At 57.5% G+C, this 26,433-nt stretch overlaps 8 protein-coding genes across 8 annotated transcripts in view; 6 read left to right on the forward strand and 2 right to left on the reverse strand.

Annotated features, from left to right (window-relative positions):
- Window positions 1-1,756, forward strand: part of PTSG_02714 (uncharacterized protein) — a gene marked incomplete at both ends in the record, with an annotated part of 2,320 nt that extends 564 nt beyond the window's left edge. Inside the window, 6 exons of the mRNA XM_004996154.1 lie at window positions 36-185; window positions 343-398; window positions 448-525; window positions 698-925; window positions 1,158-1,406; window positions 1,651-1,756. Coding sequence (XP_004996211.1) covers window positions 36-185; window positions 343-398; window positions 448-525; window positions 698-925; window positions 1,158-1,406; window positions 1,651-1,756 — 867 coding nt within the window. The remainder of the gene's footprint in view (window positions 1-35; window positions 186-342; window positions 399-447; window positions 526-697; window positions 926-1,157; window positions 1,407-1,650) is intronic.
- Window positions 1,757-1,904: 148 nt separating this feature from the next.
- On the forward strand, window positions 1,905-4,924 carry PTSG_11910 (uncharacterized protein; the record flags this gene model as incomplete). Its single annotated transcript, XM_004996155.1, has 8 exons — window positions 1,905-2,366; window positions 2,391-2,487; window positions 2,520-2,939; window positions 2,971-3,746; window positions 3,826-4,079; window positions 4,115-4,359; window positions 4,391-4,740; window positions 4,784-4,924. The coding sequence occupies 8 exons, from the start codon at window positions 1,905-1,907 to the stop codon at window positions 4,922-4,924; spliced, it is 2,745 nt and encodes a 914-aa protein (XP_004996212.1).
- A 41-nt stretch (window positions 4,925-4,965) lies between these two features.
- PTSG_02717 (uncharacterized protein) lies at window positions 4,966-9,062 on the forward strand (the record flags this gene model as incomplete). The annotated part of the gene is made up of 10 exons (XM_004996156.1): window positions 4,966-5,217; window positions 5,304-5,582; window positions 5,617-5,795; window positions 5,832-5,946; window positions 6,033-6,661; window positions 6,713-7,214; window positions 7,265-7,624; window positions 7,681-8,054; window positions 8,116-8,740; window positions 8,797-9,062. The coding sequence occupies 10 exons, from the start codon at window positions 4,966-4,968 to the stop codon at window positions 9,058-9,060; spliced, it is 3,579 nt and encodes a 1,192-aa protein (XP_004996213.1). The 3' UTR covers window positions 9,061-9,062.
- An 889-nt stretch (window positions 9,063-9,951) lies between these two features.
- PTSG_02718 (uncharacterized protein) lies at window positions 9,952-11,217 on the reverse strand (the record flags this gene model as incomplete). The annotated part of the gene is made up of 1 exon (XM_004996157.1): window positions 9,952-11,217. The coding sequence occupies one exon, from the start codon at window positions 11,215-11,217 to the stop codon at window positions 9,952-9,954; it is 1,266 nt and encodes a 421-aa protein (XP_004996214.1).
- A 1,278-nt stretch (window positions 11,218-12,495) lies between these two features.
- On the forward strand, window positions 12,496-14,446 carry PTSG_02719 (uncharacterized protein; the record flags this gene model as incomplete). Its single annotated transcript, XM_004996158.1, has 5 exons — window positions 12,496-12,586; window positions 12,981-13,165; window positions 13,374-13,446; window positions 13,810-13,870; window positions 14,257-14,446. 5 exons carry the CDS (start codon window positions 12,496-12,498, stop codon window positions 14,444-14,446), a joined length of 600 nt encoding a protein of 199 aa, XP_004996215.1.
- A 261-nt stretch (window positions 14,447-14,707) lies between these two features.
- PTSG_02720 (uncharacterized protein) lies at window positions 14,708-17,374 on the forward strand (the record flags this gene model as incomplete). Its single annotated transcript, XM_004996159.1, has 8 exons — window positions 14,708-14,864; window positions 14,999-15,042; window positions 15,292-15,341; window positions 15,444-15,555; window positions 15,613-15,895; window positions 16,151-16,399; window positions 16,568-16,805; window positions 16,978-17,374. 8 exons carry the CDS (start codon window positions 14,708-14,710, stop codon window positions 17,372-17,374), a joined length of 1,530 nt encoding a protein of 509 aa, XP_004996216.1.
- A 37-nt stretch (window positions 17,375-17,411) lies between these two features.
- On the forward strand, window positions 17,412-18,210 carry PTSG_02721 (uncharacterized protein; the record flags this gene model as incomplete). The annotated part of the gene is made up of 3 exons (XM_004996160.1): window positions 17,412-17,492; window positions 17,648-17,713; window positions 17,902-18,210. 3 exons carry the CDS (start codon window positions 17,412-17,414, stop codon window positions 18,208-18,210), a joined length of 456 nt encoding a protein of 151 aa, XP_004996217.1.
- A 339-nt stretch (window positions 18,211-18,549) lies between these two features.
- On the reverse strand, window positions 18,550-26,282 carry PTSG_11911 (TKL protein kinase; the record flags this gene model as incomplete). Its single annotated transcript, XM_004996161.1, has 13 exons — window positions 18,550-18,650; window positions 18,812-19,111; window positions 19,163-19,254; window positions 19,491-19,788; window positions 19,845-20,766; window positions 20,869-22,333; window positions 22,614-22,777; window positions 22,958-23,048; window positions 23,367-23,446; window positions 23,641-23,732; window positions 24,067-24,142; window positions 24,238-24,275; window positions 24,752-26,282. The coding sequence occupies 13 exons, from the start codon at window positions 26,280-26,282 to the stop codon at window positions 18,550-18,552; spliced, it is 5,250 nt and encodes a 1,749-aa protein (XP_004996218.1).
- Window positions 26,283-26,433: the final 151 nt, after the last annotated feature.

Consider the following 26,433-nt stretch of genomic DNA (forward strand, 5'->3'; position numbering starts at 1 on the left):
TGTAGCAGTGTGGTGTTGGGGTGTTGGGGGTGGAGATATGGTGTTGTGGTGCGTGCATGCACTGTTTTGGTGTTGACAAACGTAATCGCACCTGCCCCAACACTCACACCAACCATCCAACGTGCGCAATGTGGTGCAGTCACTACTTCAAGGAGGTGAATCTGCGCATTCAAGTCGCGGAGATGGTGAGCTGTGGTGGTTCGGTGAAGCAGCACTGTTGATGGTGCTTTGTCCACTTTGATGTTTGTGGCGTACTGTTCTGCTTCATTCCTCCCCCACCTCACTTACACTTCCTCCATCATCTCCTTCCTCTCCTTCTCCCTCCTTTATTCTTCCCACCAGGTGACTGGCGTTGACCTTGTGCAATCGCAGCTGATGCTTGCTGGCGGCGCGACGCTGTAAGATGATTGAGTTCGAACAGGACGCAATTGCCACCTGCGGATTCAGCATCCAGGTGCGCATCACCACGAAGGACCCGCTCAACGACTTTGCCCCCGATACAGGTGCACATGCGCTTGCGTGCGTGTGTTGGATTGAAGGATGGGAGAGAGAGCGGATTTAGAGAAGCTCATGTTTCCTCTTGGAACGCGGGCACCAGTGGCCGGTGTAAAGTCCAAAAGGCACGATTCTTCTCCTTCTCAACACTTCTTACCCCTCGTAACCCATCATCACCCACGACCATGCGCAGCGGAACGAGCCATTCACCCAGCCGCGAACTGGAGCCATACACAACAGCAGCACCACCACCGGCACATGGCGACGAGAAGGATGAGGGAGAGGTTGATGAGGCGGCACTTGGGCCGTTTGACGTGCTTGTGCACCACACGGGCATGCTTGAGCTGGTGCGCGCGCTCCTTGGGAAGCAGCAGGGCGTCATCAGCATCACACCACTGGACGAGCATCAGGGGCAGGTTGCCCGCGTCAGGTGAGCTGCTGCTGACTGGTTGGAGGTGTGCGGTAATGTTGGGGGATTGTAACCGGTTGAGGAGGTGTTCGTTGCATGCGAGGATCATGATGGGAATGACGACATGTGGTGGCGGGTAATGGCGCGAGGATGCGGCAGTCAAGTACTCATCATGTTTGTGTGCAGTTCCTCTCTTCATCCCGCACCGATACACCCTCAACTCACTCAAACACACACACACACACATGTGCAGTTGCGCGACGCGTGACGTTGGCGAGCGCGTCCTGAGGGAGGTGACGAACTTCCCTATTGGGCAGGTGCAGCTGACGGCCCGCCGCGATCCGGACTGCCCCGCTTGGACGGCGGACGAGCTGTGGTCCGTGTGGGTTGAGCCCGTGTCCGAGGGTATTGAAGAGGTGCTGCCCTCGCTCGCCAAAGCAAACGGCGGCTTTCACTCACACACGTACAAGCCGCACGGTAACCGCGTCAGGGGCACATTCAGGTCGGCGATGTGTGTGTGTGTGTGTGTGTGTGTGTGTGTGTGTGTGTGTGTGTGTGTGTGTGTGTGTGTGTGTGTGCGTGTGTGTGTGCGTGTGCATGCGTGTATGTGCGTTGTGTGTATACGTACGTGCACAGATGCTCCTGCAACTCCATTCTGCAACTTAATTCTGCGTAAGCACGCGTGTCCTTCCCTCAACCACGTCCTCAACCAACCAACCAAACCAACCCCCCCCCCCTTGCAACAGGTTTGTGTCACGGGAAAGCGCCGAGCTGATGGTCCGCCTGTACGACCAGCGAGAGGTGCTGGGCACGAAGCTCAACGTGTTCCCAGACCCAAAGGCAAAGAACTGAAAGAGCAAAGGGCAAGGACTCCACATCCTCCTCCCCTGCCTCGCCAACATCCATCACGCCGACGCCTGTTGCGGCCAGGCAAAGTGCATCACATTCTGCCTGAGCGAGGCAGCCAGGCAGCGTGACGTCAAAAGGCCTGACTGCCGCCATGCCCTGGCCCACCGACACGTACCGCAGCGTGCAGGCGACGCTGGAGCGCGCAGGCGTCAACGTCCAGTCGCTGCAAGTCTTCCCGGACCTGTGCTCTGCAAGCGTTGACGTGGTTGCCGACAGCGAGGAGACGTTCCGAAGCTTGCTGCCACTGCCCATTGACACGGCGGCGAGCGCCTGTCGTCTGGAGGCGCGCCACGCACCGCTGCACCGCATTGTCGTCACGTGCACCTTGCACAGCAAGCCCACCTCGGGCCGCGACATTGTGCAGGCGGTTGAGATGAACTTTGGTGGCAAGGCGAAGCTTGTGCCCATCCCACAGTCCCTCAAGGACACGCTGTCCCGCATCCATCCGTTTGCCAGCACACGCATAACTGAACAAGAACAAGAACAAGGAGCACAGCAGCAGGATGGTGGAGGTGGCAGTGAGGCACATGATGTTATTGCCAAGCCCACGGCTGTGCACGACCCTCATTAGTACTAGAAAGACGGCGATGGTGACAGCAAAAGCAGCAAGAGCAGCGGCGCGTCCTCTGAGACCACACTGCAGCGCGTGTTTGTGCTGGAGACAACGGACACGCGTGCGGCGCATGCGTGTGTGCGCAGGATGCAGTTTGCCACCTCTGTCTCCTGTGCTACCCGAACGACGTGCACGTGGCAGTGCTCGACCCCAAGCTGGGCGGCCTCCTGTCGGACCTCGTCGACGCATTCAACAAGGGCAGCGTGGCCAAGGACCTTGATGTGCTGGCGGCTGTAACCATGGGCAACCGCATCTGCTTCACGGGCAGCACTGCCGTGCCGGTGTGGTCGCAGGCCAAGCTGCTTGCAGGCTTCCTCGCGCCCGCCTTCCACTCGTTTGCCCGCAGCGACCGCGTGCTGGGCGACGACAAGATCATGGAGCACGTACTGAACGACTACGGCCTCAAGCTCGGGCGCTACCCGACGCCTGGCCTGCTGCCCTACGCAGGCACGGCACACGGGGCCGTGCGGGATGTGTGGAGTTTGAGCGGCTGCCGCCCGTCACCGACACCCCGTCCATCGCATCGCCCGTGGCACCCCAGCAGGCGCTTATACACACGTGCGACCTGGACGGCGGGGCGCCATGCTGCTGGAGTACTCGCTGTACTACTACCTGGACCAGGACAGGGAGCGCGGGCTCAGCTACATCAACAGCACCATCGGTGCCAACATTAAGTCGCAGACGACGATCAGCGTCACGGGCATGCAATACCGCTTCCTGGACTCGCAGCTGCTTGAGCTGGCTCGCAAGTTCCGCGTGTATGTGCGCAAGCCCAGCGCGGAGGACAGGGACGCGTGCGCCTCGAGCGTGCCCGTGACCGTGGAGGGCATGCAGCGGCAGCTGACGGCATTTAACAACGCGGTGTGGGACACGCTCAAGGAGTACCTGTGCCACGTGCTCGGGCTGCCGGTCATTGACACGTCGCACGTGCCGGAGATGTCCGAGGCGGACGTCACCTTCCTGAAGCGCAAGCTGTTCAATTACCTGACCAAGGCCAGCCGCACGCTGTGCCGCAGCAAGGACAGCGTGGTGAGCTATGTTGCGCCACAGGACGTGATTGGCACGCCCTCTGAGCGCAACGTGTGGATGGCTGGCCGCCGAGATCTAATGCAAACGGTCATCCCAACGATGGAGTCGACGTTCCGCACCATTGCCCACATCCGGCCCACGCGCCACGTGTGCCAGGTGCCCATGTCCGTGACCAAGGAGCTGAAGCGTCTGCGCAAGAAGGCGTTGGTGCTGATGCCAGTTATACCGCAAGCACGGGCGCTCCTTCGGCAACTGCAAATGCTTCTGCTGCCACTGCTGCTGGCGACGATGGTGTTGGCTTGAGTGAGCAAGCCGCGCACACAGGAATGGGATCACAACAGCGAGCGCAGGGCGTGTATGACTCTGGCAGGGGCGACAGCCTGTCGATCTCGGTACCCACGCAGTGCTCGAAGGACTGCGCAAGGAGATGGCGGCGGCGTCGGAGGTGCTGCTGCCGACCACGTGCGAGAGGCTGTTCCCGGCCAAGGTGAAGCAGGCCGTGTGGGAGGTGGAGCTGTACCAGTACCACGCCATCGGCGAGTCGCTGCCCGCGGTGCAGCTGCATGCGAAGCTGAATAATACGACAGCGGCAGCGTGCCAAGGACCCTTGATGTGCTGGCGGCTGTAACCATGGGCACCCGCATCTGCTTCACGGGCAGCACTGCCGTGCCGGTGTGGTCGCAGGCCAAGCTGCTTGCAGGCTTCCTCGCGCCCGCCTTCCACTCGTTTGCCCGCAGCGACCGCGTGCTGGGCGACGACAAGATCATGGAGCACGTACTGAACGACTACGGCCTCAAGCTCGGGCGCTACCCGACGCCTGGCCTGCTGCCCTACGCAGGCACGGCACACGGGGCCGTGCGGGATGTGTGGAGTTTGAGCGGCTGCCGCCCGTCACCGACACCCCGTCCATCGCATCGCCCGTGGCACCCCAGCAGGCGCTTATACACACGTGCGACCTGGACGGCGGGGCGCCATGCTGCTGGAGTACTCGCTGTACTACTACCTGGACCAGGACAGGGAGCGCGGGCTCAGCTACATCAACAGCACCATCGGTGCCAACATTAAGTCGCAGACGACGATCAGCGTCACGGGCATGCAATACCGCTTCCTGGACTCGCAGCTGCTTGAGCTGGCTCGCAAGTTCCGCGTGTATGTGCGCAAGCCCAGCGCGGAGGACAGGGACGCGTGCGCCTCGAGCGTGCCCGTGACCGTGGAGGGCATGCAGCGGCAGCTGACGGCATTTAACAACGCGGTGTGGGACACGCTCAAGGAGTACCTGTGCCACGTGCTCGGCTTGGCCGGTCATTGACATGTCACACGTACTGGAGATGACCGAGTCGGACGTCACCTTCCTGAAGCGCAAGCTGTTCAACTACCTGACCAAGACCAGCCGCACGCTATGCCGCAGCAAGGACGGGATGGTGAGCTATGTTGCGCCGCAGGACGTGATTGGCTGGCACGCCCTCTGAGCGCAACGTGTGGATGGATGGTGGCTGGCCGGCGCGATGTAATGCAGACGGTCATCCCGACGACGGAGTCGACGTTCCACACCATCGCCCACATCCAGCCCACGCGCTGCGTGTGCCGGGTGCTGGTGTCCGTGACCAAGGAACTGGTTGCTGGACAGCAAGCTGAAGCGGCTGCGCAAGAAGGCGTTGGTGCTGATGCCGGTTATACCGCAAGCACGGGCGCTGCTTCGGCAACTGCAAATGCTTCTGCTGCCACTGCTTCTTCTGCTTCTTCTGCTGCCGGCGGCGATGGGGTTGGCTTGAGTGAGCGGACCGCGCACACAGGAGTGACATCACAACAGCGAGCGCAGGGCACGTACGACTCTGGCAGGGGCGACAGCCCGTCGACCTCAGTGCCCACGCAGTGCTTGAAGGACCGCGCAAGGCCATGGCGGCGGCGTCAGAGGTGGTGCTGCTGACCACGTGCAAGAGGCTGTTCCCGGCCAAGGTGAAGCAGGCCGTGTGGGAGGTGGAGCCATACCAGTACCACACCATCAGCGAGACGCTGCCCGCTGTGCAGCTGCACGCGGAGATTCGCGAGGGAAGCATCAACAACGACCGCGACATGAACGCCGAGAGGAGCGGCCCCCTTGCGGTACAACGAGGCGCGCGTGCCCACGTCCGGTGCGCTGGCCCTCTCGTCCAACATTGAGCACGTGCTGCATATGGTTGCGCCAAACTTTGCACCCGAGTTTGGCAACACGGTGACGCAGACGGCTGCGGACCTGACGACGGCGTACCGCGCGCTGCTGACGACGACGCGGGACAACAACATTCGCTCGCTCGCCACGTGCGCGCTCGGCTGCGGCGCTTTCCGCTGCTCCCCATACGCGTCTGCATGCGCGCGCTGTTTGAGGTGATTGACGAGGTGGACCGCGACGGCACGTTCGTTCTTCGACACCATCCGCGTGACCATCATCACCAAGGACGTGAGCATGCTGTCGGCGTTTAAGCAGCTGTTTGAGAAGTACCATGGCGAGAAGGTGGGCAGCGGGCTGTATGAAGAGGACCTGCAGCGCAGCGCCCTTGATGCGCCGGCCGATGAGACGCCAGCTGACCCCATCCAAAGTGGCTGTACACGGGGCCAACGTACACGGAGCCGCCCTCCAAGGCGGAGCTGGACAACAAGGCGGCGTGGAACGGGTTTACGCACGACGCGACGCTGCTGATTGAAAACGCCTTCAACAAGCACTGGGCTGCCATCGCTGCCAAGCGCAAGCGCAGTAATGCTGACAACGATGATGATGATGATGGCAATGGTGGTGGTGATGGTGATGATGATGATGTTGGCAATGGTGAGAGTGATGATGGCAGTGATGGCCAGAGCGGCAGCATCGGTCAGCACAAAGGTGTCGCTGCTGGCGGCGTTGCTGTGGAGCATGCGCGTGAGATGCCCAAGGAGATGACAAAGCCGTGCGGGCGCTTCCCCGACAAGTACCTGCACAAGGAGCACTCCAAAATGAGTGAGGAAGAGGACGCCCACGCGGTCGCCCATGCCCGTGCAACCGCGGCTGCGGAGGATGAGCGCAACATGCGCCGGACGGTTGATCCAGATGTCCTGCAGTGGTGGCTGGAATACAAGAACCGCAAGGCGTGGAAGTCGGCAAGCTTCTTCAAGTTCAAGATCCAGTACACGACCAACACCCCCGGCAAGCTGGTTGACCGCTACTTCACGGTGGCCTTCCAGGACCACTGGGTGTACGTGAGTTGAGCACGTGGGCATGCACGTGAACGACCTACGCCTGAGAGTGAGCGCGTGCGGCGGGTGGTGGACGAGCAGCGGTCGAAGCTGGAGCCACAAGCCCTCTTTGAGTTTCCTGACGGCTGGCACATGCGCGGGGGCCAGTTGCTTGTTGACGTGACCAGCGAGGACGAGCTGGGCCACGTGCGTGCGCCCCCTGTTGGAGCCGCTTCGCCCACGAAACCTGCGCGTGCAGCGTGTGCAGAACGTGCCGCTGTTCAAGCGGTACTTGGAGAGCGTGCACCGCGTGTACTGGCGCCCGCGCCACCAAGCCTGTCCAACGACATTGCGCCGCTCTCTGGCAACGACAACGACGACTGCAACGTGCTTGTGCAACGTCTGCTGCACGTCATCTGCAGGAGCGAGCTTGGCCTGACCATCAACTACGCCAGCGCGGAGGGCTACTTTGTCTCGGGCCTGTACTTCAGCCGCGACCCGTCGTTTGCTGTCAAGTGTGGCCACCACAAGGGCAGCGCAACAGACAAGAACGACACCGCCAGCGAGCGGCGCGTGTTGCTGCTGCTGGCCCGCGCGCGTATGTCGATGTATCGACGCCCCAGCCGAGTGACATTGCTGTTGCTGCTGCTGATCATGATGTCGCTGCAACTGCTGTTTCTGCTGCTGCTGCTCGCCATGTTGCTGACGAAGGAGAAGGAAGCGGTCGAGCTGCCGCTGGTGAAGGGACCTCGGGTGGTGCTGAGAGTCCTGGTGGACGCATGACTGCTTTTGCTGCTGCTGGGAGCGTGTTATACGATGTCGTTTGCGGTTTCGACGGCGATACGGAGATGTTTGTCATCTACGACAACGGCATGTGCTACCCAGAGTACATCATCTCCTTTGACGATGATGCTGTTGATGTGCAGGGGGAAGTGGACGGGGACGAATCAGAGGATGCGGAAGAAGAAGTAGTCGCGCCAGTTGTCGGGGAAGGGGAGAGACGATGACCGTGGAAATGACCCTACTGCGAACGTGGCAGATGCTGGAGCGAGGGGCATGCGACTCACGACTGGGGATGAGGATGGTGGTGATGGTGATGGTGATGGTGACGGTGATGGTCCGCCACGTGAAGATGGCGATCAATCACAACGACCTTCACCACCCCAAAAACAATGTTCCCGGTGATGGTGCTGTTGCTGAGAATAACGGCTACGGGGCGTACGGAATCAGAGGTAGCCCCCACCCCAACAACAGCCCCAACATTAACAACAACAACCACAACATTCTTGGCAATGCCAGCTGGGACATGCGCGAGGCCCAGTTGCTTGTTGATGTGACCAACGAAGACGAGCCGAGCCGCTTGCGTGCGCGCCCTCTGGGAGCCGCTTCGCCCCCGAAACCTGCGCGTGCAGCGTGCGCACAACGCACCGCCGTTCAAGCGGTACTTGGAGAGCGTGCACCACGAGTACTGAAGGCCCGCGCCACCAAACCTGTCCAACGTCATTGCGCCGCTCTCTGGCGACGACTACAACGTGTTTGTGCATCGCCTGCTGCACGTCATCTGCAAGAGCGAGCTTGGCCTGACCATCAACGACGCCAGCGCGGAGGGCTACTTTGGCTCGGGCCTGTACTTCAGCCGCGACCTGTCGTTTGCTGTCAAGTATGGCCACCACGAGGGCAGCGCAGCAGACAAGAACGACACCACCAGCGAGCGGCGCGTGTATGTCGATGTGTCGACGCCCCAGTCGAATGTAGTTGCTGATCATGGTGCTGATGATGATGTCGTTGCAACTGCTGTTGCTGCTGCTCGCCATGGTGGTGACGAAGGAGAAGGAAGTGGCCGAGTTGCTGCTGGTGAAGGGACCTCGGGTGGTGCTGAGGGTGCTGGTGGACGCACGACTGCTTCTGCTGTTGATGGGAGCGTGTTGTACGATTCCGTTTGCGGTTTCGACGGCGATACGGAGATGTTTGTCATCTACGACAACGGCATGTGCTACCCAGAGTACATCATCTCCTTTGACGATGATGCTGTTGATGTGCAGGGGGAAGTGGACGGGGACGAATCAGAGGATGCGGAAGAAGAAGTAGTCGCGCCAGTTGTCGGGGAAGGGGAGAGACGATGACCGTGGAAATGACCCTACTGCGAACGTGGCAGATGCTGGAGCGAGGGGCATGCGACTCACGACTGGGGATGAGGATGGTGGTGATGGTGATGGTGATGGTGACGGTGATGGTCCGCCACGTGAAGATGGCGATCAATCACAACGACCTTCACCACCCCAAAAACAATGTTCCCGGTGATGGTGCTGTTGCTGAGAATAACGGCTACGGGGCGTACGGAATCAGAGGTAGCCCCCACCCCAACAACAGCCCCAACATTAACAACAACAACCACAACATTCTTGGCAATGCCAGCTAACTTATCTGTCTCAGCCTTGGCTAGAGTCAGGTCGCTGCTGGTGCCTTCTTGAAGGACTTAGCCAGGCTAGTGACAGTTGGGTTGGTTTGGTACGCCAGTTTGGTTGTCTTGTGTTATCGAGGGTTGCGGAGTGGTTTGTTTCGTAGCAGGTGTTGTTTGAAGTGGGTGGTGTTGGCCAGTTGGCCTGTTTTGTGCTTGTTCTTCTTCCCTCCCCCTTCTCTCCTGTGTCTTTGGTGGTTGTTGTGCAAGACTGCACAACGCCGTTTGTCATTCACATATTCCTTGGAGCAAACCAAGCTCACGTTTGGTGTGTGTGTGTGTGTGTATTTGATCCTTGAACCATCTGAACTTTTCTTCTTTGTCGTGTCTTGTGCGAGTGGACACTTGCTCGCACTCCGCACACTCGCTCTTGATTGAGTGCGCGTTGCTAACAAGCTTAACCGTGGTAATTGTTGTGAACGGAAATGAAATACACGTGTGTATGAACGGGGCAATGAAAGTCGAGTGCGTGGGTGGAAGAGAGGATGTGTGTGTGCGGTTGCACACGCGTTGAACCCCATGCTGATGTCACGTGGATGGAAATGCATTGGCTTGCGGGCTGACGACTCTCGAAGAAGTGTGATTGCCTTGTTATACTGGAAGTGTTGCCTCTACGCCAGCATGAACACTACGCGTTCCACAGTCTTGGAACAGCTTCTCGCGCCATCGCAATGCATGCACTCGGTTGAGGGTTGAGGGTGGGTCATTTCAATTCGAAATAAAAGCACAATGAGCAGCATCAGGTGCACAGGACGCAGTAACAGCGGTGACGAAAACGAAAAAGGTGCAGAAAGGGCACACAAGTGTTCGCACGCACACACACACACACACACAGACACACGCGCGCAACAATCAGCACCCCGGGTCAATGACAAGTATGTTCTCAGCATCAAATGGAATGCCGTAGATGAGGCCGTTTGGAGCAAGCACCCCGTCCCACCACTTGAAGGATCCAACAAGGCCAGTAACGGCGGTCGTGTCGGTGGTGTTTGTGGTTGGATCGAAGATGAGCACGGAAGGCGAGTCAAATGGGAATCCAACGACGTTGCCGTTGGGTGCGAGCACGCCGCCAACCCACTTTGAAGTGCCACTTGCACCTGCCACAAAATGCTCGTCGGTGGCGTTAGTGGATGGATTGATGACGAGCGTGGTTGCAGCTTCGCCTGGGATGGTGTAGATGAGGCCATTGTGTGCAAGCACGCCATCATACCACTTGAAATTTGTGCCAAGGCCACTGATGGTGGTGACGTCCATCGCCAACGTCTCTGGATTGATGATGAGGACGGAGGAAGCCCTCACGGGAATGCAGTAGATGAGCCCGTTGTCGGGATGCACGCCACCGTACCACTTATACCCCTGACTCGACAGCCCGGACAGCGTGGTGATGTCGGCTGTGTTGGTCTCTGGGTCGATGATCAGCACAGACGTGGCAAAGTAAGGGATGCCGAAGATGAGGCCATTGTAGGCGACCACGCCACTGCGCCACTTATTGCTCGTGGATCCAAGTGAGTGGATACTTGTGGTGTCAACCGTGTTGGTGTCTGGGTCAATGATGAGCATCGTCTCCCGGTTTGAAGGGAACATGTAGATGAGGCCGTTGTGTGCCAACACAGCGCCAGCCCATTTTCCACCACCCACAGGGAATCCCGAGATTGTGGACGTGTCGACGGTGTTCGTGTTAGGATTGATGATGAGCACGGAGGAAGGATATAACGGCGCAGCGTAGATCAGCCCATTGTTCGCCACCACTCCCCCAAGCCACCTGTTTCCTGCTGACTCCAGCTGCCCAAATGTGCTGGCGCTCGGCTCCACCAGACGACACAAGCGATGATGCTGCAGAGCGTTGGTGTTCTGCTGTGCATTGATCGTGCTCTGCTGCGCCGACACAGTGCTCATCAGCGTGCTGAGTGCCTCGTGCACATTCATCCCGTTCACAAACACGGGTTGGCTCATTGGATCGCTTGTGTTGATGTGAAACGCGCCCGCATCATCCTCCGCCATCGTCACCTCTCCAACAACGCTGCTGATGAGCGGCATAAAGCACACTGCAACCGCCACCAGCAGCACGGGGAGCAGCAGCATCAGTCCACGTGCCTGCAGGCATCCCGTCGTTCTCATCGGTGCCATCATACCCCAAGTGGGTGAAGAAGAAGAGAGAAGAGTGGAAGGAGGAGAGAAGAGAAGTAGGAGTTAAGTGTGCCTCCTTCCTCCTTCCTCGTTCGTGGTGTCTGTTCGCAGGACAGGCGCAGCACCAAGACAAGAGAAGACAGGATTGGTTGTTGTTGTTTGTTTGTGGCGTTTTGGCTGGTTGTGGTTGTGGACGATTGTTGGGAATCGTGCATTGGATTTCCAGCGACACACAAGCAAGTTCACTGTTGTGTGTGTTGTGTTGTTGTGGAAAGGAAGCACGTTGAAACACATCCATCCATCTATCCATCCATCCATCCATCCATCCATCCATCCATCCATCCATCCTTCCCTCAGCCTTCCTTCCTTCATCAGCTCATCACTGGACCAACAAGGACAGAGCACACACGGCACACGATGTCGGTGTCTTGCTGTGTTGTACTCCCACCACGGCTTCATCACGCAGTGCAAAAGAAGGGCGTGAATTGAACACATGTCAAGGAGACAGGCATCGTGACTGAAGAATGCACTGCTCACACAAAGGTGCGTGCGTGTGAGTGTGCGTGTGTGTGAGGTCATTGCATTGCATCACATCACATTGCATTGCATTGCATTGCTCAGGCTTATCTGCGAAACACGCGCAAACACGTACACACATACATCACACATTGTTCCAATGACACGTGCTCACGCGCCGTCTTCCTCTCCTCCATCACCCCCCAGCTTGTGCTGGTGCACCTGACCTCCTCTCGCGTCTGACGTCGCATCTGACATCGTGTCGCTCTCGTCCTCCCACCACCCACCTTCTCCACGCTGCCTCGTGCCTCTGTGAACGCAGTGTCCATGCAGCCAAGGACGCACACAGGTGCACCTGATGTACGTGTGTGATGCAGCGGTCCCTCTCTGTCCCAGACACTCCCCAGCCACTGCTGCCGATACCATCAGGAGTGTGCCTTTCCTCCCTCCGTCTGGTTGGCACCAGCATGCATGCGCACAGCCCCTCCTCTCCACCAACACGGCGTGCTCCTCGCCAGGACAGGTGCAAGCATGCGTGATGTTGAGTGTGCATGGACGAGCAGAAGAACAACGTGAGCCTGCTGCTGCTGCATGTGGCCACTCGACCTCCACCACCACCACCACAACAACAACAACCATGGCGTCTCCTCAGGCAAAGTCCACCGTGGCATGTGGCTCTTGTACCCATGGCAATGCGGCCATCGTCAGCGACAGCAGCAGTGTGTGGGGCCAGCGGTGATCAAGACCACACTCATGATCAATGACAAGACGGTTGCTGTCGAACATCTTGCAGAGGTGTCACCCGATGAGCTGGCAGACGTTGCACGCGACGGGCGGGTATTCCGTTGAAATCGTCTCACCACCACAGCAGCGTGAAGAGCAGCAGGCTGTTGATGGGGTGTCCACGTCCTCCCTTCAGCTTCGAGCACACCTGACAAGAAAGAACCGGCGCCTTCCGACAACCACCAAGATGCTGTTGCCGACACTCTTCGGAAAGCCATCACCCCACCCCAGCACAGCATCACCTCCTCACGACTCTGGCGTGCGTGCATGCACTTTTGTGTGTGTGTGTGTGTGTGTGTGTGTGTGTGTGTGTGTGTGTGTGTGTGTGTGTGTGTGTGTGTGTGTGTGTGTGTGTGTGCTGTTCAGTGCTCGCTTCGGTACTTCCTCACTTCCACACATAATTCTCGCTGGTACACACTGCATCTACCGCTGCGCTGCACTGCGCTGCACTACAGGCATGTCGTGCGTCTCGTGCGTGCCCAACATTGAGAGCGCATGCCTCGGTGTGCACAGCATTGTGTCGTGTGGGCCTGCTCACTGGCACCGCGCCGGTGAAGCCCTGCAGCCATCATCGCCAGCATTGGCGAGGTCGGCGAACACGAAGGCCCGCGAGGAAACGCACACATCAACAAGACACCACGTACGTCAGCATGAGGTGTGGTATGTAGTGCAGCACTGCATCTCTGCTTGTCTGTTTTGCTTGCATGCACGCATGGCTGCTTGTATGCACGCATGCCTGCTTTCCACTTCAACCTCTCACCCTCCTCCTGCTGCTGCTGCTGTTGTTATTGGACATGCATGACAGGCGATGCTGAGGGCCCTGCCTGCCCGGTGTTCAAACGGTGCAGATTGATGATGCGTCGGGCCGTATGGAAGTCAAACACGAGACCTATGCAACGGGACCACGCGACATGATCACATGTGCGTGCGTGTGTGTGTGTGTGTGTGTATGTGTGTGTTTGCACTTGTACGTGTCGCTTCGTCTCATTGCTTCTCCACTTTCTCCTCCAACCACATCCCTCCAACTGACTCTGTGTCTGTCCTTGCTACCACGCCTTCTTGCCGCGCACCACCACTTGCTCACAACAATGCCCTGTGTTATGCACCTCACACAACACCCATTTGTTCCTGCAGCGCGCTGAAGGATGCTGGGGCACGCGGCGGAGCTGGAACACGAAACACCACCACCCACAGGAGCGAGATCCGCTTCCGCCCCATCATCTTCATCGTGTGCACCACCGTGTTTCTTCGTCGCGTCCACCATCATTGCTGCCGCGTGGCCAGACTCCTGGGATGCACGCATCGTCGATGACATGTCGCAACGCATAATCTCATCCTCATGCTGGTGGGTCTGATCTCCTTCATTTTCCCGGGCGGCCGTTTGATCCTCTCCGCGGTGCAGTCCACCATGCACGGCGCTGTCAACATGAATGTGGTGTGTGTGTGTGTGTGTGTGTGTGTGTGTGTGTGTGTGTGTGTCTGTGTGTGTATGTGTGCGTGTGTGAGTGTGCTTGTATGTGTGTGGTTTGTTGCGAACACTTCCGCACGTTCTCTTCACGTCCACCACTGCAGTGAACAAGACAGCGTTACACGTGCCTTCTTTGCTAGCGTGTCGCGTGCACACGTGTCGCTGATCCACGCGCACTTGCGCTTGCGTTGTTTGAAACCCACCACAGGGCTGCTTACCTGTACTCCCTGGTGGTGTTCATTGTTGCCGCCGCCTCCCACGAGTACTCTGACTTGCGGTGGTGGCGACCTCTTCTTTGAGACCGGCATTCTCCTCTTCACCTTTGTGTCGCCCGGGCGGTACATCGAACACCTCGCCAAAGGCAGCACCTCCAGCCTGCCGAAGGACGATAGTCAAGGCAACCGCGTGGAGGAGCGATTGACACCGAGCTCGTGCAGCGCGGCGACGACCTGAAGGTGCGTGATCACGGGGTGGGTGTTGGAGCTGGTGGTGGTGCGTAACATGGTGGTGGTGGGTGATGGCGGGTGGTTGGTTGTAGCTGCTGCAGCAGCAATGTGGCAGTTGTTGCAACCCTCAGCTGAGATTGTGGCAGCAGCCAGATAATGCACTGTCATTGCATCTCGCTCACCTTTCCTCACGTTCTTGGTTGCAGATGGTGGCTGGTGACAAAGTGCCTGTGAATTGGATGCACGCGTGCTGGAGGGTGCAGGTGAAATGGACGAGGCCATGATCACGGGGCAAATCAAATCCCGTCTCGTCTCCAAAGGCGTTGATGACATTGTCATTTGGGCGGCACCATGGTGCATGGTCTTCGAGGCCACGCACGTTGGCAGTGAGGATGCTCAACTGTCAAAGGCGCCCATCCAGCAAGGTGTGTGTGTGTACTGGATACGACACGCTACACCACCGGTTCACACGTGCCTGTCAATGTTTCTGCAGACATTCCCACTCACACATACACGCACACCCTCTCCTTTTCCTTCATCTCTCCTTTTTCTTTCCCAGACAAGCTGGCGGGGCGCTTTGTGTCAGGCATCGTATTGCTGCTGGTGTGTGGGTTGCGCTGCTGACGTCGGGTGCCGCTGACACATTGGAGCTCACATCCGACGAAGGTGGCAATCAAATTGTGTCTGTGTGTGTGTGTGTGTGTGTCTGTGTGTGTCTGTGTGTGTCTGTGTCTGTGTGTGGTGCTCCGTACTGTTGCTCGCGAGTCGTGGTAAGAGAACACACCTCCCTGCCCACACTCACTCACTCACACACACGCTCTCTCACACACTCTCAACTCTGCCTCCTCACAGGCCGTGCTTAACAAGACGGGCACGCTGACGGTTGGATCTCCACAAGTCATGTGTGTGCGTGCTCGTTGGTGATGACACGTGGACGGAGGACGGCACCCCGTCGAAGCTGGTGGCGGCTGAAGAGGCAAACAGCGAACATGCCCCTGGGCCAGGCGATTGTGGCGCACGGCGGCGCTGTATCCTGCGACGGACCTCAAGACGGTCTCTGGTCGGAGCATCTCAGCAACCGTGGACAGCAAACCCATTGCCATTGGCATGCCCATTGTGCTATGGGCATGCACATTGTGGTATTGGCAATCCCACGCCATCAGCGGCAAATAGCGGCAGACGATGCACGAAGATGAGGAGACGCGTGGCTACATGGTCGTTGTGTGCTCGGCAGACGGCAAGCTTCTGCCTGGGCTACGTTTGGTCTCGCTGACACGTGCAAGCCCTCGAGGCGAAGAAGGCGGTGCGCCTGCTGCGCCAGCATGCCTGACCATGGCCATGCTCACGGGCGACAAGGAGGGCACTGCGCGATCCATTGGAGACAGAGGTTGGCATCGACACCGTGCTCGCAGCAGCGTGCAGGAGATGGAGGCGAAAGGGCGAGGTGGTGGTGATGGTTGGCGACGGCATCAACATTGAGTCCGCGGACGTCGTTCTGATGATTAAGGACAACCTGCTTGCTGAATGTGTTTGCTGGCCATGCACCTGTTGCATGCGACCGTGCTCCGCATCCACTACAACGTTCATCTGGGCCGTGTGGTCTACAACGCCGCTGGCGTATGCAGGTGGCGGACACTGCGATGCGTGCGCTGCCGTTGCCTCCTGGAGCGACTCCGCTGACGTTTGTGGCTTCGCGGCTTTGCGGCTGCAGCCATCCACTGGTCGTGGCAAGTGGCCACCTCTTCAGCAACGCCAACGACGGACGTGCACGCGATCCGCGAAATCACCAGCGTCCACGTTTCGGAGATCCAATCCATGGCAACAGCCGCCACTTCGGCACCTTCTGTTGTGGTCCTGTGGCATCATTTTGATGAGGGCGATGGCTTGATCGGCACCATCAGCGTGCCTGCGAGCGGAGAGCAGCACCTGCTTGTGTCGGAAGGCCGGCAGTTTTGGCGGCGTACAGCCTGACCTCCTCCTCCTCCTCGTCGCTGCGCGTGTCCCTGATCCACAGCCCTCTTGCAGCAGGAAGCTCGTGCTCGCTGCCGGGTACGATGGCGCACAGTGTTTGGGACTTGGACAAGCCCTTGTCGTGCGGCCGCGCTGCCGCCCTCCGTTTGGTGGTCAGCACGATCGATCAGAGGCAACGGCAGCGTGCACCAGCCCCGCGATGGTGAGCGTGTTTTGACCACGTACATCCTGGAGCAGTGGAGCATGACATTTGTTGCCGTTGTGTTGTGGAGCATGCGAGGCTGGCAGCCCATCACACAGCACAACGCCGGCCAGTGCAAGCTTCGAGTCAGCCACTTGGACACGCGACGCCAAGCACGTTCTCCTGTATGGCCGAGCTTCGCGGTGCCAGCTGCGTATTGTGTGCTCACAAGCTTCAACAAGGTCAACACAACGGCCGTCGTAATCCGCCCTGTTGGCCATCTAGTTTGACCCAAGACACGATGCCTGGAGCCGTTGCCCTTGTCACCCACCATGCCGAGGCCTCGCCTGAGCTCCCCATCGCACGTGTCCAATTGACTTTGACAGCTTTGCTGAGCTGGAGCGAGCCGTGCGCATGTTCCATGTCACCGTGAGCACTGCCGTCGAAGATGCCAAGACAGACACGCCGCTGTCTCTGTTGTCGTTTGCGGCCAACAAGGCCAGCCACGCGCCCGCACTCCGTGCCATCTTCAGCACCTCCACCAGCGTGTCCTGGCTCGACTACAGCATGGTGCACTGCGTCGTGGACAAGGTGTGTGAAGCCATCAGGGCCTTCAACCAAGGAGGGCAACAAGCCCTGGCAGCGAAGCCCTGGTCACAGCGCGCGTCCCTGACGCACACCCTCGTCGCAGACATCATTCTGCTTGTGTGCACGTTTCCAAGCGAGCTTGAGCTTGCGACGTCCACTGCCGACAAGCAGTACAACCACCAGCAGCGGGCATGATTGTCTCACCAGGGCAGACAGGACATTCATCAGCGAGATGCGCAGCAGTACGTTTTGGCACAACCGGCTGAAGTTGTCTGGTGAGCTGGCCAAGCTTGAGGACCCTGGGGCGCGCGTGGTGCCACTTGGCGCGTGCAGCTGGTTTTGTGAATGATGACGGTTTTCAGCCTGCGGGCGATGTAGAACTGTTTGGCAGCTTCATTGTTTGCGAGAGCGCCAGTTTTATGTGGGAGGCGGCGAGGTGGTACATGCTCACCGTCGTCCTCATCACAGCCCTTCACCTTCGTCAGTGGCAAGGACGTGGCCCAGCTGCTGCTGGGAGTTGGTGAAGACAAGTCGGTGGTGATCATGCTGGTGCTGGGTGTGCTGGCTGGTTGTGGACATGGTGCAGGAGGTGCGGCAGTCACAGCTGTTTGGAAGTGACGGATGCGGCATTGGTATTTGTAGTGCGTGGCACGCACTCTTTCCCAGCACGCACTCTTCCCAGCACGCACACACGTTCCTTTCACTGCGGTGCTGCCTGCAAGCATTCCAGCCAACGCATGATCCTGGCCCATCTGCTTCGACATGCGCCACTTCCTGCTCTGCTCGTTCTCGGCATCAACATCGTGGCCGGGTGGACGTCGTTCCGGCTGTTGCTGCTGCTCAACGACAACACACTGTCGGCCAACGGCCTTGCTGCTCGTGTTCAACAACGTGCTGCTGTGGATACCTTTGACGGCGACTACAGTGGTGCTGTTGGCTGCTGCGCGTCCTGCATGTCAATGGTGCTGAACCTGCTGATTGCGCTCACGTCGGACTGTGCAGACATTGAGTTGCAGCTGCTGCGTGGCTGACGCATGAGGAGGCGGAGGATGGATGTATGTGCGACGCTTTTTTCAAGTGGTGGCTGCAACGTGCAGTGGCAGGGTGTGCTGCACGCGCTGAAGAAGGAGATGCAGCACAGCGCGTGCAGAACGACGTTGCCGACCATCATAGAATGAAATGTGACATGCCTTGAAGTTGATGGTGTTGTGTTGGCTTTTCTTGTCGTTGGTGTTGGTTTATTGCTTGCACTTTGCGTCGTTCCAAACCCCGCAATACATGCGTGCTGAAGACACGTTCACTCATGCGTACGCAGAAAGAGCAAGCAAGTGCGCATGCATACACACACACGCACACACACACACACACAATCAAGCAAGGTGGTGGTCCTTGAGCTCCCCAAACGACGGCCGTTCACGCGGGTTCTGCGCCATGCACTTGTACGTCAGCGACTGGAACCACTCGGGGATGGCTAAGGTGTGTATGTGTATGTGTGCGTTGTGAGGAAGAACGACGTGCAAGTAAGCAATCCAAACACACACAAACACACACACACACACACACACACACACACACACACACACACACACACACACACACACACACACACACACACACACACACACAACTCACCATCTTGTTCGCTGTCTTCAAACTTGAGCCGCTTACCATCTGCCATCAAGTTGCTGATGGTGGCGAGGATCGGACCACGGTACCCGCTCCCCTTCTCCTGCTCAATCAAATCCGGCACACGCTGCGTCGCCACCTCCCACATCAGCACGCCAAAGCTGAAGATGTCGGCCTCAAAGCTGTACTTGCTCCCCGTCAGCGCCTCTGGTGCCATGTACAGCGGCGTGCCCACGCCCGCCGTCAGCGTCATGCTGGTCATCGTCTGCATTCCAGCCTGCTGGCTGTATTGCGGATCATCGTCAGCTTGACTGGACGACAGGCGAGTATGGCTGCTGCCGTGGGCTCTGCCGCTACCGCCACGCGTAAAGCACTGGCGAATGGACCCAAAATCCGTAATCTTGGCGCGAAGCGACGATGATACCAGCACGTTACCGCTCTTCAGGTCCCTGTGGATGCGATGAGGGTCGTATGATTGAGTGAGCGAGTGAGCAAGAAACACGTGGCTGGATGCAAACGCACACACACACACACACATACAGACACAGACACAGACACAGACACACACACACACACACACAGACACAGACACACACACACACACACACACACACACACACACACACACACACACACACACACACACACACACACACGCACACACACACACACACAAACATCCAACCGGTGCATTTGGTCGAGGCTGTGGATAAAGGCCATGCCACTCGCAACATCGCGCAGCAGTCGCAGTTTCAACTCCCACACAGTCGTTGTCTTGGCCCTTCTGTCGATTCCTGTGCTCACCAACGTCAATTCCTCGCCCACGATCTCTGATGCTGTCACACCCTGCCCCACACTTTCTTCACCACCTCGCTCCCCTTGCTCCACCTCCATCAACACCTGCTCCATGTCTTTGCCCAACAGGTTCTTGAGCGACCCCATCGCCACAAACTCCAGCACCAGAAACGGGCTGCCGTTGGGATCTGTGCCCGCGCCAAAGAACCGCACCACATTCGGGTGTCGTGTCCGCTGCAGGAACTCCACCTCCTCTCAAACTCAAGCACCGTGCTCTCATCAAACGCCATCACCCCTTGTTGCAGCACTTTGACGGCCACCAGGACTGTGTCCCACTCTGCCTTGAACACCACGCCAAACGCACCCGCAGCGACACGCTTGATCATTTTCAGCTCATCATACCCAATCTCCCACGCTTTCTTCAGCGCCATCACCTCCTCGTCCATCTCCACCAGCAATTGGTCCTTGAGCGCGTTATCTGCTTGTAAACGCCTTTGCCTCTTGTACGTGCGGTACCCGATGAACAGCAACGCTTGCAGTGCAAGCACGCCAGCGAGCGTCCCCAGCACAGCCGGCACAATGTCGAGCTCAATTGGTTCGCACCGCCCGCGTCGCATCTCATGCCCTTGTGAGCACTGGCAATGAAAGGAGTACACAATCTCAGTGACTGAACCAACTAGCCCAGGGATCGTGTTATCGAAAAGATCAAAGTCTCCGCTCGAGAGTTGAAGCGCGCAATCGATGGGAGCGTCTTGCAGTTGCAGCACTGGCGCTCGAGGCCTGCGAGGAAAAACTCGTCCGTTGCGGCGGAGATTTGATTTGGATAGGGCGATCTCGTGTCCCACGATTCGATTGACTTCGACGGGGTCATTCAGCCACTTGTTCCCCGAGAGATCAACCACATCAAGGAGAAACAGGCATGTGGAAATGGTAGCCGGAGCAGACGCCGAGTTGAAGTTGCTCTCGGCCCTCAGGTTCCGCGCAAAGAAAACACGGCGGCCCCACCGCGTGCACAAGGCAGTGCTGGGCTGAATGCGTGTGTTGCTGATGTCCAACACATCGATGAACGGCGCGTCAATCTGAGTTAACTGCGTGCAATCGGACGCGTTCAGCTCTCTCAGCGCACTGGGGACGATGACCAGCTTGAGGTGCTCGTTGCGTTGGATCTGAACAGTTTGGAAGGTTTTGTTCGCACAAAGATGTAACCTCGTGTGCCGTGTGTTGACGAGGCGAAACACGTCCACCTTGTCTGTCAGTACATTGCATACCATTTCCAATGGCAAAGTGCGGTTGTCGGCGCCTGGCCATCCCAGCCCGAGCACTTGAAGCTGAAGTGGCAGTTGCAGCAGGTGGCCAAGCACCTCACTCACGTCCACGTGTTGCAAGCTGAGGGTGCGCAGGTGTGGAGAAGGTGTCAAGTTGGTGGCGTCCAACACTGCTCTGCTGGTTCTGTCGTCATCATGCGCTGCGTCCAGCTCGACAGTTGTCAGACTTGGAAGAGTCAGAAGCGGTGTGAGATCGATCCTTTTGACACCGTGGTTCTGCATGCGCAGCACACGAAGAGCAGGCGCTTTCGTCATGTCTGGCATGTATTGCATGGGATTGTCGCCCAGGACGAGGGTGTGCAGGGAAGGCCAATGGGTGGGAATATGAAACCGGGTCAGCTTGTTCGCCGCCATGTCAATGCGCTCCAGGCGTGGAAACTCTGTGTCAAACAGCCCGTCAACGTGACGAAGGCGATTGTTTTCGAAAGTGACCACCCGCAAGTTGGGCGTGTGCGCGAATAGGTCAGGCGATAGCCCACTGAGACGGTTGTTATCACAGTACAGCCATTTTAAGCGGTAGCATGAATCAAGGAGCCGGTCAGGCAATGCCGTCAATTTGTTGTCGTTTAGTCGAAGGGTGGACAGGGAGACTAAATCTCGGAACAATGCTGGCTGCAATGACGTCAAGCGGTTGTTTCGTAAGGACAGGTGGCGTAGAGAAGTAAGCCCAGCAAAGATAGAGCCTGGGAGGGACGTGAGGAGGTTCCCTTCGAGAACGACGTCATTCAATCGGCGGTTTGTCTGAAAGATGGTGGGTGGCAGGGAGGTCAGGAGGGTGCCACCCACTTTCAATGTGTGCAGCTGCGTTAGGCCAGCAAACACGTGTGCATGAAGATGTTGGATTGGGTTTGCGCCCAGCTCCAGCCATGTCAAGTGTTTCAGTGAATGAAACGCGCCAGTGGGAATGGCGCGGATGATGTTGGAGTCGAGAAAGAGCTCACGCAGGGCTGTGAGGTCCTCAAACGCGTCTGCTTGGATGCGCGGAATTTTGTTGCGGTCCAAATCAAGCTCGACCAGGGATGTCATCCGTGCAAGTTTTGGAACCGATGCAAGGGAGTTATTTCCCAAACGAAGTGCAAACAGCTGTGCCGCATGCTCGAACCCCCCTGTGTCTGCCTGCAGTAGTGTGCTGTGCTCGATTGTGATGGCATCCAGGATGGGAAAATCGTTGAGCACGCTCAAATGAAATACTGGGAACTGCACACCAGTGATGCGCACCGTCGTGCACGAGGTCCACATGCCATTGCCCACAATCGACTGAAGCACCTCTGATTCAACGTGCCCTTGCAAAGACAAGTGCATCACTGTCATTGACGCCGCTTGCAAAGTACTCGTGTCAGTTGTGCTGTTCACTGCTTCGTGGCCAGAAACCGTGAGGAACAGTACAGCATTGATGTCAGCTCCAAGGCTCCAGGGCACGAGCCATCAGTGATGCTTTGCAGGGTGCACCAGCCAGCACGCTGTTCGTCGCTATCAGCGCGTCGCACGCGTGTGCATGAGGGGTGCGGTTGTGCGCTCTTGAGGAGGGCAGTGCATGCCGTGTCTGGTTGAGATGGGCTCCCTTTGATGGGTGCTGGTTTCCCCTATTTCTCTCCTCGACACCGTTGCTGTTGCACCCAAAGGCGTTCGTCATGCGTTGGATCGATGATAGGTCAATCATGGTGGAAGAAGTGTGTCGTGGACGCAACTGTCCAGTGGCGAACGGCACGCGATGCTCGTTGAGTGTTGTTTCCAGGTGCTTCAAAGTTGTGTCCACGGAGGGGGACAGCGTGCGGTCCTTGGTGTTGTGAAACGGACGTGGAGAGGTGAAGAGGTGGGAATGCGAGAATGTGGAGGTGTGAGTCAGTGGCAGCTGCAAGTGCAACCATGAACAGAGTAGAAGGCACGTTGTGGCAAAGAAGCAAAACACAAGGATAACAAGAAGCAAGAAGCGAGACACACACACACACACACACACACACACACACTCGCTCACTCACGGCAAGACGGCATCCTTCAAGCAGCCGTGCTGCCATGGACAGGAGTCACCGACCAGCCTGCCAACAACAACAAGAACAACAGTGGTGGCAACAGCGAGAACAGCGCCCAGCGATGATGAGGGCAAACAGCAGCAGCAGCAGTAGCTGGGAGAGGAGAAGGAGGAGGTCGCGGCATGTCAACACCAAGGGAAGGGAAGCGAGAAAGTGGAAGAAAAGAAAAACAAAACACGAGAAAAACAAAACAATACACCAGGGAAGGAAAGGATTCCCAGTTTTGCTGGCTTTGTTTCCTTCTGCGCAAACACTTTCCTTCCTCGCTTGGAATAATTTAATTGCCCTGCGATGATTTGCTTTGCAAGAGAAGGAAACCTTGGCACTTTTTCAAGTAGATTTGGCAAGGGTGCAGAATACAGAGAAAACAAGGTGTGGGTTTTGTTTGTTGTGCTTTGTGCTGTCGCGCACGTTGGCTTGGGCTGGTTGTGAATCAACGACGACAACAGACAGCGCTCCCACACTGCACACCGCATCAGTTCCTGCTGCTGCTGCTCCCATCATCATGGCCGTCATCACCCGCGAAGAGCCAACGACGGTGTGATTCCAAATGTGTGCTGCTTCTTTCTGCCACCTCATCGTTTACTTCCGAATGATGACAGCCACTGGCAGTGGCACACTCAAGGATGCATGCTGACAGCAGAACAGCAGCAACCGTGAAGACAACTGCGCAGTGTCACGACACCTCTTTCCTGCACTCCGTGCACGGCCACACCTCACTTCCCTTTCCTTCATCGTTATCATCATGGACGGCAACCTTTCTTCGCGCTGCACTGGCTTGGCAGTGGATGCAACCACGTGAGAACAGTGCGCAGCATGTTTTGTTACCCTTTCTCTTGTCACCATGCTTTCTCTCAGACATGCGTACACACTACTGAACTGTGCAGTGCAGCCATCTCACGTTCACTGTGCGTGCGCCTTCCTGCGACCATCCCATTCCTGTTTTGCAGCGCGAGTGCTTTCGTAATGACAACACCGTCCACAGCCAACTCAACTCAGCAGCTCTCTCGCGCTCATACACATCGTGTTCGATGCGTGCATGCGTGACGATCTTTGCTGCACGCAAACGCTGGCGCAGAGCAACATGTGACTCGCAGTTTCCAACACGCACCTTGGTGCTGACGCTGCGAGAGGAGAGCAACTGCAACGTGACCATCCCCGAGCTGAAACTGGACGATTGACGCTGTCTATGCGCCAGGCAAGAGGAGCCGTCGCCTGCGTGTGGAACGTTGCTGGCCGCGATAGACGGCAACACAGTGCACTGTCGCTCCCCCCTCTTCACCGCGCAGAGGCGATAGGGCGATGTTTCCCTTGCCCAGCCTTGCGCGAGGAAGCAGATAGGTGGCATAGAGGCCCAAAAACGAAAAATGCTCGAGCGTTGTGTACCACGTTGGGATGCTTTTATGCATCTGCGCGCAACAGAACCAAATGGGGCTCAAACGAAAACACCCGAAAAGGGAAAATGAGAGATGAGGAACAAGCCAGAACAGTACCACGACATGTCTCACCCTCCTCAACAACAACAACAAACAACAACAACAACAACAACAACAACAACAACAACAACAACAACAACGAGACGAGGGGACGCAAGCAAAAGCTTGCAGGAAAAGTGGAGGAGCAAAACCTGCAAAGCGGGGCGCGACAAACACTCACACGCATGAGCGCCAGCTGTGTCCAGTGCTGAGTGTCGCTTCCCACGACCACCACCAAACAACGACAAGGACAGCAGCTCGAACGCAGTGCTACCACGTGCTCTTGTTGTGTTCTTGAGTTCTTGAGTTAGGCCATGCGACTGTTGGCTCTGGCGGTGCCCTCCAGCCATTTGCGCGAAGGCGTGGAAATGCTGTTCAACAGGGGCACAACCTTGCTCTTGATAAACACTTCTGGAGGCGTGTCCACGCGGGCGTGCTTCTTGTGCTTGAACGCCAAAATGACAGTGGCAACTAAGCCCACGGCCAGCAGCACAGGCGCAGCTACGGGCACAATTGAGGAGGCCAACGCTTCCACAGCCGACACGCCGAGCTCCGCAGCGAAGGCAACGCCATCAACCACCAACCAAAGGCCGAACGCAGAAACGTTCAGCAGATTCAGGGCGCGTTCACTCTTCGACATGTTCCCCCATGAGCCTGCGAGGTCGACGGCCAAATAGACGACAGTCGCAGCACCAAGAACCAATCCACCCACACGCACGAACTTCTTCAGCGTTGTCATCTCGGACCACCGTGCCGTGAGCGCCGACGTCTTCTCGGCCTCAGCCTCGATACCCACGGCTTCCTCGGCCAGTGATCTGCTCACCATCTCCATGCCCGCGTTGGACGTCTCCGGAACGTCCACAGCAAGCTCAGGGTTGAGGTACCGTGCTGCTTTGTCCAGCTGTCCAGCTTTCTCCTCCAATGCTGCTCCCGACGCAAACGATGCATCCACGCTTTGCTGAGCCAGCTTGCGAGAGAAAAAGTTGGCGCCCTTTGACAGGGCCTGTGTGATCTGATCATCGAACAGCATCATCAAGCGGAAAGAAGACACACCCGTGTGCAAGATTGCAATCGCCCTGTCATCGGCGTTCATCTGCTTCCACTGAGAAGCGAGCGATGCCACGGAATAAACTGCAAGGCCGATGCAAGCCGTTTTGGCCACCCAATACGTGAGCTTCCCAACAACACTGCCAAACTCAGACTCAACCGCCTCAATGCGCGTCCAAAGCGGGCCCTTCACTTTGCTGAAGAGTTTCGAAGCACTGGCACTTTCAGCGGTGAGCCACTTAATCTGTTCAGACACTTGACCAGACCCCACGCGCTCAAGATCCTCCTTGAATTTTTCCAGGAGCTCTTGTGGGATGCTTCCAGGCTCACTGCCGACTTTGCCGTTGACCAAGAAGTCGGCAATCTGCTCAAGCACGTTCTGATTCAGCCGCTGCAGAAGATCAATGTCAATGTCATCCAAGTTGTCGGACAAGGTCGTCAGCACCCGGCTCAGCACGTTCACGGCCAGGGTCTTGGCGTAGTCTTTGTCAGGTGCAAGGGACAGGAGCAGCATGCTGATTTTGTTCAGCTTGCCGTGGTCCAGCACTGTGATGGTCGTGAGACTGTTCAGGTACGCGGGCTTCGTGACGTGATCGAACAGCTTCTTTGCCCACGCTTCCTTTTCCTTGGGCTTGAGGTCCATGTATCGGTGGAACTGTGGCAGGTGCTCAACAAAGGCGAGGACGGCAAGAGACTTCTGCGCTTCGGCAAAGTAGCGGCTCTTGCCCAGAACTTTGTCCATGTGTTTTCTGCTGTCTGATGTCACATCGTCTGCGTTCTCCACGGTTTTGTTGTCAGGTTTCATCCTCTTGCCGCTGCCGCGCCAATACCACTTGAGCCTGTCGTCTGCCACTTTTTGGCCTGGAGTGAACTTAGAGTAGGCGTCTTTGAAGTCTTTGTTGTTGACAGTGCCTTGGCCAAGGTAAGCGGCAAAGAACTCGCCACCAAGAAACTCC

This window comes from Salpingoeca rosetta, assembly GCF_000188695.1.
Source record: "Salpingoeca rosetta unplaced genomic scaffold supercont1.6, whole genome shotgun sequence".
Classification (NCBI taxonomy): domain Eukaryota; class Choanoflagellata; order Craspedida; family Salpingoecidae; genus Salpingoeca; species Salpingoeca rosetta.